The 18,849-nt window shown below is 41.6% G+C and overlaps 1 protein-coding gene across 1 annotated transcript in view; it reads left to right on the top strand.

The window, feature by feature from the left end:
• Positions 1-293: 293 nt before the first annotated feature.
• Positions 294-18,849, top strand: part of FNDC7 (fibronectin type III domain containing 7) — a 30,866-nt gene continuing 12,310 nt past the window's right edge. Inside the window, exons 1-6 of the mRNA XM_061630657.1 lie at positions 294-599; positions 7,140-7,158; positions 9,158-9,415; positions 15,128-15,382; positions 17,270-17,530; positions 18,067-18,324. Of these exons, the coding sequence (XP_061486641.1) occupies positions 294-599; positions 7,140-7,158; positions 9,158-9,415; positions 15,128-15,382; positions 17,270-17,530; positions 18,067-18,324 (1,357 nt within the window). The remainder of the gene's footprint in view (positions 600-7,139; positions 7,159-9,157; positions 9,416-15,127; positions 15,383-17,269; positions 17,531-18,066; positions 18,325-18,849) is intronic.

Raw genomic sequence — 18,849 nt, 5'->3', positions numbered from 1 at the left:
GATCTTGAGCAGGAAGCCCTCTATTTTTCAAGTACCCCTCAAAAACCTACTCAAGGAAAGCTGATGGGGGGGAAATAACATGTTCCATGGGAATCTATAACATGCTGTCCACGCATGAGAAATTCAACCATACAAAGGGTCTACATCAATGCAGATGACATGAAGTGTCTTCTGAATCAAAACTGGCTAGTTGACACTGTAATTGAGGGATTCCTAATTACTAGAACAAATCTAGAGACTGTGACAAGTACAGATGTTTCGTGTGTGTCTTCAGCCCATTTATTATGTGGTCCATGGAATTACAGGGATACACAACAAGTGTTCATAACTTTGGCACAAACTTGGATGTTGTGATGAAGAACATCTGGCTCATCCCCACCAATGTACACAGTTCTCATTGGGTACTAATGATTGTGTTCTTCAAGTGGAAAATTATTCTGTATCTTGATTCCAAACATGGCATCTTCACCAAGTACACCAACATGCTGCAAACATTTATAGAGATGCAGTCAGCTTCAGCAATGAATTGGTCAGAGTGGATCATTCATGCACCTCTTGACATACCAGTTCAAAAGGACTCTTCCAACTGTGGGGTGTTTGTATGTCTGTTTGCACATGTGTTGTGCAGTGGCTCTCCAATCCCCTTCCCAGTAGACATGGATCCTGTACGGCAGTGGATTGCTACGGAACTGCTCAGCAAGAATGCATTACTTCCACAGCCAAGAGCAACTCAGAGACAGCAGCAGAGAACAAAGCAACAAATAAATCAGAAAGTCATGAACAATTTCAACACTCCTGTCTCAAGAAATGTGCCTAAAGGATCATTGTCTACAATTGCATTCTTATCTTCAGCAGTACAACAGTATTATAATTCATCTTGGTCATTGTGTTTAATGGGTAATCTGTGCAAGAAACCCAAGGACGACACAATGATTCTCTGCCAGGGAGTCTGTCAGGACTGGTACCATCTGTCCTGCCTTGAGATAAATCAAGCTCCTCGTGGCATATTCAAATGTCCAAAGTGTTGTGACAAATGAAGAATCCATGCCACAGGCAAAACTGTTTTACTCTATAACATGATCTTGTCTAATGTTATATGATTATTTTCAGTGTTGATAAATACTGTTCTCTACTTGAAATGATCTTGCACACCTACCTACACAGAAGAGTACATTTGTGTTCTATTTATTTTGCAAAATATTTACAAAAATATAGGTTCAGTTGCTGCTATTTATATTATGTTACATTTATATCCTAATGTTGTTTTAGAATATATATATATATACGCATATTTGTATACATTGTTTTACTTCTTGCTATGTGTGTTTATTTTTTACTGGATTCATATTTTTCCAAATAATATAGCTAATGATGCTATATGTTAAAATATCTTTAGAAGAATGAAAAATCATTACAGTATTTCAGAACTACTCTTTATAGTTATACTTATTTATTTGTGTCATCGTAGCCGTATATAGAACAGGTGTGCTAAACCTTTTCTGGGTGGAGGAATGGATGCTTGCCCCACCACTTTGTAGGCCAGATAATGTCAGAGGGACTGACCTCAACCCTGACATCTGATTGCTTTGTTTTGTGATTTTGTTGATATACACTGGTACAGTGGTGTGGCATTTTCGGCAAAGGAGGTGGTACAATAATAATGATAATGATAATAATGATAATAATAATAATACCCAATGTAAATAGCAGGTGCAGGGACTAAAGCCCCCATGTCAGGACCCCACTAGGGATCAGCTGCCCTGCACCTTCAATTTAGTGTTGCAAAGCTCATCGTGCAATTGTTTATTGCATGATTGGTATCTCATCTAGTTTGGCCCTTAGACTGGAAGTAGCTGTCCAAGGTCTGTTCTCCAGCCTTCTTGCCTGAGAGCCTTTTGACTGGAAAGTTCTTCTGCCTCCACCTCATGTGCTCTGCCCAATGAGTAGGAGCCCCTCCCACAGGTTCCAGATTTTACTAACCTTGATTTTGAAAGTAGGTGTGTCAGAAACTCATTTCACAGAAAGCAAACTGGTGAGGTTTGGCCTAGAACTTTAACACAAGGCAGAGGTCGAGTCTGAGGCCAAGCACACAACAGCACTTCTTGGGACCCGTTTTTTTCCTGTGATAGCACATCCATTGCACAGAAGGCAAATTCAATTTCTCTCCCCCTTCTGTTAGCCGACTTGCCCCTCCAATCTCTCTTTCTCTCTCTCTCCCCAATTCACCAGCCATTCGCAACCTGGTAGCAGCACCAATAGTGCTGCTTAGTGGACCTACAAACAGCAAGAAAGGGTATTGCTGATCACCCCAGAAGTTCCTGAGTCATCCTGTGTTATCTCCCATTTCCCAACAAAAGGAGAGGCAGCAACATGTGGGACTGGTGAATTTGGTGGTTCTGGCTTGATGGGAAGTCGCTGTTCCAGGCTGTTTTACGTAGAAGCGTGTTATAGCCCGGAACAGGTATCGGAACGTGGTTTGCGCTGAAGTTCTGTGTCTTATTGCATGCATCCCATGTAGTCATGTGGGACTGGTGAATTTGGTGGGTCTGGCTGATTGGGAAGTCGCCATTCCAGGCAGTTTTACGTAAAAGCGTATTATAGTCCGGAACGGGTATCGGAATGTGGTTTGCGTGGAAGTTTTGTGTCTTATTGCATGCATCCCATGTAGTCATGTTGTACTGGTGAATTTGGTGGGTCTGGCTCGCTGGGAGGTCGCTGTTCCGGGCTGTTTTACATAAAAGCGTATTATAGACTGGAACGGGTATCAGAACGTGGTTTGCACGGAAGTTTTGTGTCTTATTGCATGCATCCCATGTAGTCATGTTGGACTGGTGAATTTGGTGGGTGTGGCTCGGTGGGAAGTCGCCGTTCCCGGCTGTTTTACGTAAAAGCGTATTATAGCCCGGAACGGGTATCGGAACGTGGTTTGCGTGGACGTTTTGTGTCTTATTGCATGCATCCCATGTAGTCGTGTGGGACTGGTGAATTTGGTGGGTCTGGCTCGCTGGGAAGTTGCCGTTCCCGGCTGTTTTACGTAAAAGCGTATTATAGCCCGGAACGGGTATCGGAACGTGGTTTGCGTGGACGTTTTGTGTGTTATTGCATGCATCCCATGTAGTCATGTTGGACTGGTGAATTTGGTGGGTGTGGCTCGCTGGGAAGTTGCCGTTCTGGGCTGTTTTACGTAAAAGTGTATTATAGCCTGGAACGGGTATCGGAACGTGGTTTGCACGGATGTTTTGTGTCTTATTGCATACATTCCATGTAGTCGTGTTGGACTGGTGAATTTGGTGGGTCTGGCTGATTGGGAAGTCGCATGACACTTGTGGGCACAATAGTGCCCTTGAGGACATCCCCTAGTGCACACAAAGGCTCTGAGCACCACTACCACTCACTCACTCACTTAACCTTTAATCATGAAGTGGCAGTGATGTTTTTGCCTTTGAAAAATACGTAGAGCTGAAGGAAGATGTTGGAAGAGTGACTCTCATTTTCACTATCTCTTTCAGCTCTATGTACTTTTCAAGGTCAGATAGGCAGCTGAAAAGAAAGTAGAGTGACCAAGAGGATAGAAAGTAAAGAGGAACAATGTAGGAGACTGGGAAATGGGAAGTGATTTGGAGGGAAAAGAAGGAAGGAGAAATTAAGGTGTTGCATGGCTGGGAGAGAGAATGAGAATAGAGTGCCAGAAAGAGAGAAGGTGCATGCACATACTTGTGTGTGTGCACGCACACACACAAACACTGAATTCAGAAAAAATTATCATCTTGAAACCGAATAAAATTTGCACAGGTTTTCCTCTACCCCAAACCAGCATCAAATCAGAGACCCATCTGTCTCCACTGATTGAACCATAAAAATCATGGATGAATCCAATGCTTTCCAGCACTGCTGTGGTACAATACATAGATCCAAGGCACAGATCCTTATGGATTCTCATTATTTTTATAAGGGGGTTCTGCAAAACCGCCACAAAATTATAGGTTACCTCTGTATTAACAGATGTGTTCTGTGATTTATGTAAAATCATGAAAATCCATGAGGATTTTCAATCCATGTATTTGGGTTTGTGGTATTGACAAGCACCAGATCTGTGATTTTTGTTGTACAGTCTACCAATATAAGCTTTAATATGATGGTGGTTTGGGGTGGACCTCTTACAGAATCATGTACATTCACAAGGTTCTGTTTTAATTCTACTGGATCAGACTTTTATTCAGACTCCTTGGAAAAGAAGGTGTGCGCATGTGTGTTCTCTTTTTCTATCTGTTGGATTGTGGGGGAGTGACCCAGTAGAGTGGGGAGAAATGCAACCTGAGTAGGTGGTGCCCACTGACACTCTTCAAAATCCTGAATATGTCCATGGACCCAAAATGGTTGACACCCTGTGCTACAGGTATTAAAAGGTAACCACAATATATGCTCTGAAAACATTCTGCTTTTTTGCAGTTTGATTTTGAATAGACCTAAGAGCAGATCATTATTTGTTTGTTTAAAATATTTATATTCTGCTTTTCAGGAGTACAATTCCCAAAGCCATATCAAAGTGTTGGAGGGAAGGCATCACTGAGAATTTTCTAGCCAGTTCTAAAATACCCTTTACTGAAATCTGAAATGGCATTCTACTGTTTGTCAGATTTCATATGCCCATTGAACAAAGGGGCTCATTCAGAAAGTATGCCATGCACTTAGGAGGAGGGAATAACAAAATTGTGACACTTTGTGACAAGGAAAAGGGAAGGAGGCATATTGTTTGTCATTTGATGGTGCATTCATGTGTTTGCTTCTCCAGTACAACAGTTTACTACATTGTTACCTGTGCCAGCCAATAGGTACAAGTATTTTTAATGTGAAATGGACTATTTAAGAAAGCACAAACATTTCCCATTGAAAGGGGGGGGAGAAGATTTAGCATACTCCAAGGGGAAATTAGGAGATGTAACAGTATTACAGTGCAATCTTGTGCACATCTCAGAAATAAACCCTGTTGAGTTCAGTTGGACTTACTGCCAGGTAAATGTATATATGATTGCAGCCTAAGTAACTGAAGCCACATACTCAGCTTTGATATCGGTCAATAAAATTATGTGCAACAGAGGAATGGGGAGCAGTGTAACATTTGCCTCCATATTCAGCTAGATATCATAAATACTCATATTTAATTAAACAAAATAGACAAGTATGCTTAACTGGACTCAATCTATAATCCAGCCTTCATAGGCCTCGTGTGACTACTAGAGGAGGAGCTATAATTTGAATTATGTCCCTGCCTCCAGAGACTTATTTGGGGGTGGGGGAGAGAGAGAAGAGGTGATTTCTGCTAACCTCTGGCTGGTGAATCACATTATATCTGTACGTGAACTCAGCATTAAAAGTCCAGCTTGAATAATGCTTGGTAGAAGATGTAAACATTTCATGTTTTCTGGATTAATTATCATCAGCATTAAAATGGTGAGTCCAAGCAGTTTATTCCTTAATGTTTTTAAGAAATGACTTGCTGCCTGTTTAATTATAAATTCAACCTGCTGTTCATTCTTATTTTCACTCTTTTTTTAAAAAAAAAATCCTGTTTTGAAATGGTGTCAGTTTTGGTTTAAACATTTAAGATTGTTTAGCAGCAACATTTACTTATAGATGGTTAATACTGTTTTGTCCTTTCCATGAAGAGTTGTGCACAGATTGAGTCAAAACATGTTGACTGTAATATCATGCCATTAAATTACTGAATTATTTATTTGCTCTGTATTGTTTGGGTGTAATCCTCTTGTAGGACCATGCAATAGGAAAATGCATCTTTATTGTAATTTTAGAATTCAGGCAGTTTCAATCTGCAAACAGCGTAAAAGGTATACCTGTAATTAGCTAGAAGATTGTTTAACCTGTGGTTCTAGTCTGAAACCTCTTATTTGTGTTAGAATACTGCGTAGTAAGCAGTGATCTGTGATTTTAAGTACATTTATTTGGTGGGCATTTATTTCAATTCCTAGTAAGTTTTCTGTTGGTACTTTCCACTTAGCTTGTCAAAAGTAAATCCAGTGAGGTAGTTTGCTCCAATGACTCCAAATGTATTTTAGTCCAAACACTCAAGTTTTAATTGGTTCACATAAAATTGGTGGCTTCTGATGCACAATGCTTCCTCTTTCACATCAAAATATACATTTTGCCAGAGATGGGAATATGCATTCAGATATACAGCAATATGAGATGGAAGATTTTCTGTGCATGTGGATTTCTCATATCAGATTTGGAAACTTTCCAAATGAATAGGCAGATTCAGGAAGAAAAGGTAAATTAGTAATGTCATCTGCATACCTATGTCAAATCTTATTAATAGCTTTATAGCAGATGTACATATCTTTGTAGATTTAACCAGTCAAAACAAAATGACATATTGTTGTGGACACTGGCTGCCCATTAGCTACCGGGCCAAGTTCAGAGTTCTGGTTTTGGTGTATAAAGCCCTACACAGCTTGGGACCAGGATACCTGAAAGATTTGTCGTACTCCTTATATACCCAGTTGAGCACTGCACTCTGCAGGTGAGGGCCTCCTGCAGATATCATCTTATCAGGAGGTCCATTCTGCACAACATAGGAAGCGGATCATTAGTGTTGTGGCACCGACACTTTGGAATTCCCTCCCATATTAGACAGGTGCCATCTCTGTTATCTTTTTAGCTCCTGTTAAAGACCTTCCTTTTTCAACAAACCTTTTAAGTAGAGACCTCATCCCAGTCTGTGTCTGTGCTGGAATTGCTTTTTAAGATGTTTTTAAGATGTTTTAAAATGTTTGTAAAGATATTTTTAATATGTTTTAAAGTCTTTTGCTTTTAAGATGTTTTAACGTGCTTTTAGTGTTTTTATTTGCCGCCCTGGGCTCCTTCTGAGAGGAAGGGCAGGATACAAATTTAATAAATAAATAATTGTTTACATTTATTTATTTATTTTTCTTTTGTTTAGGGAAATCATTGTCGATAATGCTGCACTTCTAAACTCTCAGGAGTAAATCCCATAGAACACACTAGGACTTACTTCTGAGTAAACTGCTTAGGATTCTGCTATTAGAAAACAAAAAAATTAAATATCTCTGAAAAGAGTTTTTCTCTCCATGTTATTAATTTCCTACCATTTTCTTTTGCAGATTATTTCAGTGAATACAGGTAAATTTTGAAAGGGATTTTCCTTTTGCAGTTATTTTTTAATGGGTATAAGGAGAAAATTAAAGCCCATGTTTAATAGACATTTCATTGTACAACCCTGTGCAAGCATACTCCCATGCAAATGTGTACAGGATTGCAGCTTGGCAGAGCAGTCTAACCTCAGGCAGGAGCAGAGTGGTACATCCACTGCTGCATCTGAAGCCTTGGCAACCAGAGAAGACAGTGGGGGACAGTTTTTTTAAAAAAACTATGCCAACTCCAGGCTGGCATATTTGAGGGGTTCAAGGTCAGGTCTCTTGGAATTCCATGGTATTTTGGATCCAGCAGGCTTATGCAGCCCCATTTTTGGGGCTGTCTGTACTCTACTGCCAGCAAGATTACTTGTGTGAAGCTTGCCTGGGCAAAGTTTGGAGCCTACACCACAGGGGAGTTCCTCATCACCAGTGGTTAACAGAGGGAAACCTACATGCCATCCTAAACTCTATCACCGCAGCCATCAACATGGGGGGTAGGCCTGTGCTCATAGAGTTTAATAATTATGGAAACATTTCCTTAAATGTTATTTATTGATTGATTTATTGTTTATTGTACTTATATACCCCCCCATAGCCCAAGCTCTCTGGGCAGTTTACAGTAACTAAAAACATTAAAACAAATATACAAATTACAAACGCATCTTTTAAAAACAATTTAAAAATTTAAAACAATTTAAAACACATGCTAAAATGCCTGGGAGAAGAGGAAAGTCTTGACCTGGTGCCAAAAAGATAACAGTGTTGGCGCCAGTCTTTCTCTCTCTCTCTCAAATATACAGTTATTAGCATAATTACCAAATACAAGTAGTCAATAGGCACAAATCACTTACTTACCTTGTTTAATAAAACACAACACACACAGAAAGACAAAGAGAAAACAACAACAGTTACTTAACTATAAAATTCTAAGAACAAATCAATCCCAGTAATATTCCCTGGCCATTTCAAAGGTTCAAAAAACCCAATCCAATTATTTACTTATTTCAATATTGAAAGATTTTCCTAATACAGTTAATAGTATCAATATTAGCATGACATAATAGCATATCATTTTTTACCTTCTCTATTGTTCAAAAAAAGCAGAAGACATACCAACACAGTCTAGCATTTAATTTCCCAAAATGCTATGGATGGAACTTTGTTATTAACATTTTAGCTGCCATAATTAAATGAAAACTACTCAAAAACTTATCTAGATCTATTACCTTTAAAATGACCTAAAATTACAGCTAGTAGGTTATATGGCACCCATATTTCAGTATTTCAATAATTGATTATGTTTTCATCAAAACTGAGTGCCGACACTTCTCTGTTTTAGAACTACATCTCTAGAGGTGAGGGTAAATAACAATATTTCTTTACCCCTTTTGTTCTCATGAGAGTAGGTCACCGTCCATTTTCCCCCTTTCAAGATGGGGAACTGATGCTGCAATCCTCAGCCCATTTACCTGGGAGTAAGCTCAACTGATTTCAGTAAGACTTAGTTCTGAATAGACATGGTTAGTTTTGTATTGTGAGTCAGAGAAATGGTGGCCATAATCCTAAACAGTGCAAGTATGCAGGTTTCATTATCTGCTACAGGTGAAGTTAACTACAGGTGAAGTCAACAATGACACACTCATGTATTAACAGAAATATCTACACAACAAATATGTTTCAGTTTTATACCACTTTAACTGTCATAACTTTCCCAAGAAAGTTGTAGTTTGTTGAGGCACCGATAAAGTTGTGTTAGAGATCCCCAGCTGCTTCACAAAACTATAGATCCTAGGATTCCCTGGGTACAGAGAATGACTAATAAAGTTGTTGACAATGTTGATATGCCCCCAGTTTTCTAGATTGTAGCTTGTGGGTGATCTCCAACTAAGTAACACTGAGTGGATCTGCTCTGAGTACAATTAACACTGGATATCACTAGGTGTTGCAAGTTAAGGAGACTTAATGTGCTTGTGTATACTTTTCAGATTTCACTGTTTCCGTTTATGACATTACATCAAGAAGTGTTTATCTCCAGTGGCTCAAATTTCCAGGGGCCTTTTCTTATAGAGCCATGGCAACCCCTATGAACACAATGGGGCACTCTTCGTCAGCCTATTTCAGTGACATTACACTTGTAGGCGCTCTAGCATCACTGGCTCCGAACACAGTCTACACTATAAAAGTGGATGCTATTGATAAGGATGGAGTTATACTGGCTGAAGCTCAGACAATGCAGTTAACAGGTTAGTATGAGATGGATTAAAGCGGATGGGGAACCTCAGACCCAAGGGCCAAATGCAGCCTTCCAGGCTTCTCTGTTTGGCCCCCAAGGCTCTCCTAGGGAATGACCTGTCCTCAGGCCACACACCAAGGGCTGGCACCAAAGGGTAGCCAGGTCAGGCCCTGGTCAAGGGCCCCTGAAGGGCCCCTTGTTAGGGTGGGAGAGTAGCACTCCCCTTCTGCGATCCATGGCAGGGTCCCTGCTGCAGATCACAGAGAGGGAGCTTTCAGGCCACCAGCCCATTTGCTCGCTCCACTTACCACTCTCCTAGAACTGTGCATGCATGCCATCAACCAAGATTGGTTGATGGCAGCCCTGCATATGCAGCAGCGAAGACAGGTGAGAGGTAGGTGGAACAGGCAGTAGCCGCACGCCCAGGGCAGGGTGGTACCCAGGGCTCAGTCATGCCTGGCCTCGGCCCTGCACACACCCCTCACCAGCCCTGCTCTACCCCTCTCCTTGAGTGCTTATCCGGTGGTTGTGGCATAGCACAACATAGCTGCCATGGCAGGGCAAAGCATACAACAAAATTAGAGAGAGTACAGTAATTGCTTCTTTTCCCCCTTCCCTGGACAACCTTAGGTTTACCATGGAAAATCACCTAGGTCCTGCTGGTCCTGATTGTGGAGATACAGCAGTTAAAGGTACAATGACCCAATCCCAAACCAAAACCTAGGCTACTATCATGTACCCATTTACCTGGCCTGGGCATAAGCCCTTTTAAACACAAAGAGACTTAGTTCTGAATTAGTTATGTGTATCATTGCACTGTAAGTTAACTATACAGTGAATTTAATGAGTCCCTGATCTTAAGCTCCTGCAAAGAAGGAGATATGCCTAAGCCTCTTTGCAAAGTTTTCATATTTTGCATTTGCCATTTGGAGAGGGAATTCTTTAACATCCACACTTACTGTGTAGTAGTATTTGTCTTGGCTCCCGCCCACAGACTCTGGCATGGAAAGAGCCAGATACGGTCCAGAAGCTTTTGCAAGGCAAAGGGTTAGCAGGAATAAGTCTGGTCTAGGAGCAAGGGCCAAGGTTCACCAGTCCAAGACCAGTAACAAGAGTTTCAAGGCTGCACAGGAGCTGTGAGGTTTTTCCAACAAGTGCCCTGACCTACCTGCAATTTTTTTAAGCAGAAGTGGAGATATCCAGCTATTTGTGAGAATAGCTCCTGCAGGAATTCCTGCCCTGAAGATGGGCACTACATTTAGAGGGACTGTGTCTCCTCTTTTTTCTTGATGCACCACCTCTCCCTGGGAGGCAATGCCTGACCCACCTTCACTCCTGAATCCTCCTCTGTCACAATCAGATTGTGCTCTGGAGCCCTTTCTGTCCCATAGCAAGGAAGCAGCCTCCGCAGTCTCTGACAGACCCCTCTCTTCCATGGGTGGAAGAAAGGTTGCCTCTGGGACTCCTTTGTCAGCAGCAGAGCCAGGCACATCCAGGAGCAGGAGGCTGCTGCATCAACCAGGCTCTGCTCCATTGTCTCATCCCCCTTTCCATCCCATTCATCCTCTTCCTTTCGTGCCTGCCACTCCTAGTCTGAATCCAAATACTCAGAGGGAATCACGACAGTATTTGCAGAAAATAACTTCTGGGGAGTATCTTATTATGAATCCACCACAGGAAAGATGTATCCTGATTGCTAGGCAAAAAGGAAGGGCAATCTATGGGGATTCCAAGGAGTACTCGCAAAAGGTTTACTAAAGGGAAAGGGAAAACAGAAGCCATTAGGACTCCAGGGATTCCTGTTGCCTGTGTCTGAACAACTCACTTATCAATCACAGCTCTGGCTTCGCTCATTGACTAAAAACACTGATAGTGAGGCTACCTACATATGTTGCTTCACAACTGTCTTTCTAGAAAGGTTAGAGACTTACTTTTCAAAAAAATGAACCTGAGAGCCTGGAGCCACTCCATGGGTGCTGAAGTGAAGGTCTCTGTGGGCACTGGATGGGCAAACTCCAATTTAGGTTCTAAATTAAGATGAGGTCACATCTAGCTCCCAGGTCAAAGGTTCCCCATCCTTGCTTTAAACAAATAAGTCAGAATGGGTCATTAGATACCCTTGCCTCCCAGAATGGGTCTTGTGGTATTCCTGTTTAATACGAGTTACCTACTGGTATGTGTTCTTCCACTTAGGTTTTTCTGTGGGTCAATAGCCCTTGATTTTAAACAAGATGTAAAGAGACTTGCTTGCTTGCTTATATGGCTAGTTTCCTGGCAGTGGCCTGATGAATGGACATAGCCCAGAGTTCCAAGGACCACACAGAGAGGCCTGGAGGGCCACTCTTGGTCTCCAGGCCTGAAGTTCCCCACCCTGATCTAGGCTTGTGGGGTAGCCAATTGCATTCCCACTCCTCCACTTGACCCTTCCTCTTAATCCTTTCTTCCAGGCTACCTGCACCATTTCCAGAAGTCAGGTGCTCCAGTCTGAAAAACCAATTGTAAAACTTACTATTACCTTTGGTGTAAACAAGTCTCCTCATATGCTTAATGATGACAAAGCCAATGCAGGCCATATATAGAGACTTTCTGAAATGAGCTTTAACAAAAACACCTGCGTGTTGCATTATAAGCCTTTAACAACATTTTATAGGCTTAATTTGAACATATATATTCAAATTATATTTGAAAAAAATATTTTAATTGAGGTAGGCAATGCTGGCCTTTGCCTGTGAAATAGTGCTAGTATCACTCTGCTGGTGCAGAGCTCCTCTTTCTGCCTGCTGAATGGATGAGCAGAATTGAGTGTTTTGAGGGCAGGACGGGGATTCATTGGATCCCGAGCCAGCCCCACTGGCATTATGTGATGGCATGGCCTCTGATTTCTGCTCCAACTCCAGGCTGGTGCAGCAATCTGGCTACCCCACCATCTGCACCAACCAGCATAAGAACATAAGAAGAACCTGCTGGATCAGGCCAGTGGCCCATCTAGCCCAGCATCGTGTTCTCACAGTGGCCAACCAGGTGCCTGGGGGAAGCCCACAGGCAGGACCCGAGTGCAAGAACACTCTCCCCTCCTGAGGCTTCCGGCAACTGGTTTTCAGAAGCATGCTGCCTCTGACTAGGGTGGCAGAGCACAGCCATCATGGCTAGTATCCATTGATAGCCCTGTCCTCCATGAATTTGTCTAATCTTCTTTTAAAGCTATCCAAGCTGGTGGCCATTACTGCATCTTGTGGGAGCAAATTCCATAGTTTAACTATGCGCTGAGTAAAGAAGTACTTCCTTTTGTCTGTCCTGAATCTTCCAACATTCAGCTTCTTGGAATGTCCACGAGTTCTAGTATTATGAGAGAGGGAGAAGAACTTTTTTCTATCCACTTTCTCAATGCCATGCATAATTTTATACATTTCTATCATGTCTCCTCTGACCCACCTTTTCTCTAAACTAAAAAGCCCCAAATGCTGCAACCTTTCCTCATAAGAGAGTCGCTCCATCCCCTTGATCATTCTGGTTGCCCTCTTCTGAACCTTTTCCAACTCTGTAATATCCAGGCAGGGTTGTAGATGCAGCAGTGGACCCACCACTCCATTAAGCCCCGACAGGCAGTAGCTGGGCTTCAGATTCCTCCCCTAGTTAGTTAAGAAAAGATGAAAGATCTCAATTACTATTCATACTATTTCTGAAACATTGCTATCAATGCCCCTTTATTAAATAATGCTTAGCATGATTACAAATGGTGGGAAAGGGGGGACATATCTGAGAAGCTGAATGAAAGAATGTCTTGGCTTCATACAATGGGAATATTGTTCAAGAAGAGCTCGTTGTGCTTGCAGGAGAACAGTTCCTGTAATGCTGCTAAGATGTCTGAAACCCTGTTTGTATTTGTTACGACATTGCTGGCTGTGTTTCAAAGGGAATGCTTACATTGTGGGTGCCTTTTTATGCCTTACATTATTTTAATTTAGTTTAACAGAGTATGTTATAAGTCACATATACCCATGACGTAAGTTTTTACTCCCTCTTCTATTTTTTTAAAGCCTTGCCACAGTACCTACAGACTTCTTATAATGAATCTTTTTATTTGAATTAATTCTGGAGGATTCTTCACTCACTTACTACACTCTTACACCTGGACAGGTTTACTTTTACAGTATGTAAAAGTAAGATTACCCTTCTTGACAGGAGCCCACTGTCAATGTTACTGCATGAGTCACTGGTCTGATACAGAGACATGATCAAATTGCCCATCCCTAGCAGAAGCAAGGCTGGCAGGGCCAGAACAATTAATCATTAAGAGATGCAGCAGCTAATAGTCTCTGTGGTTGGGTGCTCTTGGCTTATAGGAGCTTTAAATTGTTTGATTAATATACTTTTTGCGGCACCCTAGCAGTTACCTTGCAGGTACGTCTTGGGGAATTATTGCTGTCTCAGATATTTCAAATGAACTAGATGTAAACTATCTCAAAACACTGAAACAGTTATGTCAATGGTTTTCACACTTTCTACCTTTAAGGGACCCTGGGAATCTCAGTGAGTTGTAAAGGATTCTGGAGCATAATCCAGGGCACATGCTTGAGTTCACATGAGGCACTGATGGAGCCTGTTAGACTTAACATCACTATGTATGAACAGAAATCAAGAATATAAGAAACTGCTTTATACCAGGTCAGACTATTTGTCCATGTAGCAAAGTGTACTTTCACTGGTAGTGATTCTCCAGAAGCTTTGGCAGAGTTTTCCCATTATCTGCTGCCTGATCTTGTTTGGCTGGACATGCCAGGGATTGAACTTGAGATCTTCTGCCTGCAAAGCTTGTGCTCTACCACTGAGCTATGGTCCCTTCTCAACAAACAACACAACAAACACTCCTCTGTGGCTCCATGTTACAGAGGTCAGTCCTGGTCAGCAAACTGTCTTCAGGTAGGCTTGTCTTTGTTACAGATGTTCTCACTGAGGAACTTCTGAGTAGCTTCCAAAAAACTTCAGGATTATCTCTTTTCTAACAATCTGCATCTATATTGGAATTGTTTTTAATAAGTTTTAAATGTGTTTTATTGTTTGTTATTTGCCGCCCTGGGTTCTCTTGGGAGTAAGGGTGGGATAGAAATTTAATAAATAAATAAAATTTTGAATTATGCATCTGTACATTTCTCAGCTTTCTGGGTTCTGAAGGGGCTAAAATATCTTCCATTGGAATGGAGTACCAATGTGACCCTGTCCATGCCTCTTACCTTCATCCCTAGTACTGCACAATGACTCTGTCCAAGCCGAGTGAATAAATTATCCAGCAATGCACCAGATGCTGCTGTGCTGGTTACTAACCCAGTCACAACTTGCCAGTGGCTCAATGCCATTAGCTGGAGAGTGCCAAAATCACTGACTAGATGACTTGCATGAGATTGGAACCCTTAGTGTGCCTATGGGTCCTGGCAATGTTTTTCTATACTCTCAAGTGTTCCTTGCATTCCTCACCAGGACAAGGATAAATGCCATTTTTAAAACAAATATTGCCTGTCATGTTCAAGCTCCAGAGACTGCTAAAGTAATGTGCTACCAATAAATATCAAAAAATAAAAGGAGAGCCATTAAAAGCCTGGCCTTTTTGAACTCATATTTTGGAAATAATCAGTCACATTCAACTATGCAAAGTCATGTCCTTTAATGTCAACATGTCTGATGTTGTTTTCCTTCCCTTTCTTTCCTTTTTTTAATTTTAAAAAAGCTCCTGAGATTCCCACTATTGAACAGACTTATTCAAAACTGAGTAACAGTATCACAGTGGAATGGGCATCTGTCACAGGAGCATCCAGTTACCTGCTGACAGCACAGGATGGAGAGTCATTCATTGAAACCATAGTGACAAACTCACCAGGCACTCTGAGAGGGTTGAAGGCTGCTACACTGTATAAAATCACCATCCGATCTATAAACGCTGGAGGAAGAAGCCAGCCTTCACCTTCAAAGAAGGCAAAAACAGGTACCTTTAATCTCATTTGGACACTGCAGATGTTTGATATTAAGGATACATTGGAAATTGAATTTTTAACATCCTTCCTCAATCCATTTCAGTCTCACTTCTAATTTGAGTTTGGAAGGAAGACTGCACTAATAGCCTTGATTGACTATCTCTTGGAATCTTTCTAGACCTCTCCTTGGCTTCTAACACAGGATCACTGCAACGGTGACAGTGGGCCTTTATAATAGTGGCATCCCGTTTCCGGAAAGCTCTCCCCAGGGAAACACACCTGGTGCCATCATTGTCAGTTTTAGGATACCAGGCTAAGACATTTTTATTTACTCAGGCCTTTGGCAGTTTCGCTAGCCTCTACTGTGGTACTCTTCTCTTAGTGGGGTGTGGTAGGACTTGTCCTTTCTGGCTGTATTTGTGGGTGAGCACTTTAGGAATTTTATATTGTGCAGATTTAAATTTTCTGGCTTTTAATTTTGTTTATCTGTGTTCTTTCTTTTTAAGTCTCTTTGAGACTTGTTTTTTTAAATAAAGTAACTAACAAATGTAAACAACAGCAATCCTGTTGGATCATCTTCAAAATCTAGGCATCTGTGAAACAACATTAAACTGTCTCTGTTCCATTTTCTAGGCCTTTCCAAACTGTGGAGCTTGGTCAGTATAGCTCAACATCTTAGGCATTTCCTCCACTTTGGATCTAATCAGAAGTCTATTCTATTGTCAATGTTGTTTAATTAATAGCTATATGAAAGTGCTGGAAGACCTTACATTTGGGAGTGGCCAGTATGGTGATAACACCCAACTCAATGCTTTGTTGTTTAACAATCTAGCAGCAATAGCTGAATTACTGAAGCAGTGTTTGGGGACTGTGGTAGCATAAAGTGGATGAGGGGAAGCAAATTGAAATTGACTTCAGAGATGTGGATGTTATCACACAGTTTAAATTTTAATGAGGGATAAAGTTGCTATTTTATGATTAACAGGTGGTCTTGGGTCTGACCTTGGTCCTAACACTTCCAAGTGGTGGCTGAGATTAGGAGCACTTCATATCTGATGCACTTCATATCTAATGCATATATTACTGGAAAATGGAGCTCCTGGATTTCATACCTTCATGGCCTGCAGTCTACATTGGGTTTCCCTTGGAGACTGTTAAGGAACTTCAGTAGAGGCAAAATGGCACTACTCGTATCCCTACAGGAGCTGATAAATAAGAAAATAAGCTGATCTGTGGCAACTGCCTTGGCTGTTGCAGCCTTTCCCAACTAGTGGGCCACCAGATGTTGTTGGACCACAATTCCCATCTTTCCTGACCATTGGCAATGCTGGCTGAGGCTGATGGGAGTTGTGGTCCAACAACATCTGGTGGCCCACTAGTTGGGAAAGGCTGGGCTATTGGTTCACTTCTGGGCACAACACTTTTGGTTTGACTTAGAAATCCTTTATTCCTTACATTTTCCCCTATATGAACCTTTCCCTTCATCCAATATTATCTGCCAGGGAGGCAGCAATCATTAAGGTAATAAAGCTCAGGAGGGGAGAGCGCTGTTGCACTCAGCTCCTGCTTGTGGGCTTCCCACAGGCAACTGGTTGGTCACTGCAAGAACAGGATGCTGGACCAGTTGAGCCACTGTCCTGATCCAAAAGACTGTTCTTATGTTCTTATGACATCACTTCCATGCATTTTAAAAGGAATTGTGACTGAACTGTGGTTATTTATATGTGCCCTTCACAACTGATCGGCGTACACATTTATCTTGTACTTGAGTGTGTATACATTAGTACAAAACATCAAGTGAGAAGCAGCTCTAACACTGCTAACTTAGACTGATATCTTACCCACACCTGCACACATACAAAATCCCATTAAGCCTAACATATTTTGGTCATTCACAGTGCTTGCCGCACCAATCCTGAAAGCAAGTTCCCAAAGTTATGACAACATTGTTGCAAGTTGGAGAGCTGTAGATATGGCTGTTGGATTTTTTGTGTCTGTCGTGAGATCAGATGGCTTGGGCAGCATGTTGAAAGAAAACACCACCAACAGCTCCCTGACATTTTCCAGCCTAGACCCAGGAACTCTCTATACTATCAAGGCACATGCTTGGGATGCTAATGGGATACCTGGGGATGACTTCACCTACAACCAAAGAACAAGTAAGAGGCAAACTGGAAGGGAAATAAATATATCTTTTGACAAGGAAGAGTCAGATAAATGTGACCATGATTAAAGAAAGGTTTTTATTTATTATCCATAGACCTAAAACAGTGAAAAGTGTTTTGAATGACTATTTTGTTTCAAACTTAATTGCGTACATTTGCCCTGGCCATTGGAGATCATGGGTTGTATCCAATGAAGTAATTGCATGAGTGCCTCTCCTACCACTGCGTGCCCCTGCACCCCCCCAAATCTGCTCTGGGGGTTCTTCCAACCCTTCAGAACAGATGGGGGAGTGCAGAGTTCACATGGGGGAGGAAAGGGAGGGAAGGTTGAACTGAGCGAGCAGAAGTTGTTCTGCTTGTACAATGACTTCATTGGATTCAACCCAAAATATAATCCCTGTACATTCCTAAAATCAAGCATAAAACCATGTACATAAAACCTATAATAGAGGTACAAATACATATATACAATTTAAATTTAAAACACTATTCAGCCTTATTTTTACTCAAGGGGTTCAATTTTGTTTTAGGGCCTCATGCACCAGGAGATGTTCAAGTGGTTTTTGACAGTGGAGCTTTGAGAGCAACTGTTTCTTTCATCCCAACAGAAGGCACTTCCAGTTACATAATTGCAGCCTACAGTGGCACCTCCAAAGTAAACTGTAGTACAACTTCCAGTTCCTGCACTATCCCATTGCTGAAGTGTGGGGCTGAGTATTCCCTGGTAGTTGCAGCAAGCAATGAGGCTGGTTCCAGCACACCTACAGAGTCTGTGACTTTCAGAACTGGTATGTAATCTTTAGCAACTCATAAGTACAGTTCCTGGTGTTAGCGCTGGAGTTAAATGTTGGCAGAAGCTGCTGTAACAGAATCCCTGTTAAAGGAGCACATTTTACCCTGGATACAATCTCACTGAGACAATGGCTTTAAGAAAACAACAAACTGGTATTTAGTAAAGGAAACACAGTACATATTGATAGGAAAGATTCCTAATTCTGGCTAACTAAGATGGAGAAGCAGCAAGAGAAGCTTGCTGCTGCATCTCAAGAGAAAAGAGATCCAAAAAGGTCTCCTCTCCCAAGAGAGGAGTGGAAGAGAGACAAAGGAAGTACGAAGTGAGGTCAGCAACCCTAAGAGTATCAGTCTGTCACTGGAAGGTAGATAACACAGGTTAGAAGGAAAAGGACAGTCTAGGAAGCATGGAGGCTCCTGTCTACTATTTCCCATGCAGACCCATCAGCCTTCAATGCAAACTGAGTTGCACCTCAGCACTTCCAACACATGGTGTATGGAGACGTATAGTGTGAAGAAAA

Source organism: Rhineura floridana, chromosome 6 (assembly GCF_030035675.1).
Source record: "Rhineura floridana isolate rRhiFlo1 chromosome 6, rRhiFlo1.hap2, whole genome shotgun sequence".
NCBI classification, from domain to species: domain Eukaryota; kingdom Metazoa; phylum Chordata; class Lepidosauria; order Squamata; family Rhineuridae; genus Rhineura; species Rhineura floridana.
The sequence above is the reverse complement of the archived record's forward strand: the minus strand, read 5'-3'. Positions and strand labels throughout refer to the sequence as shown.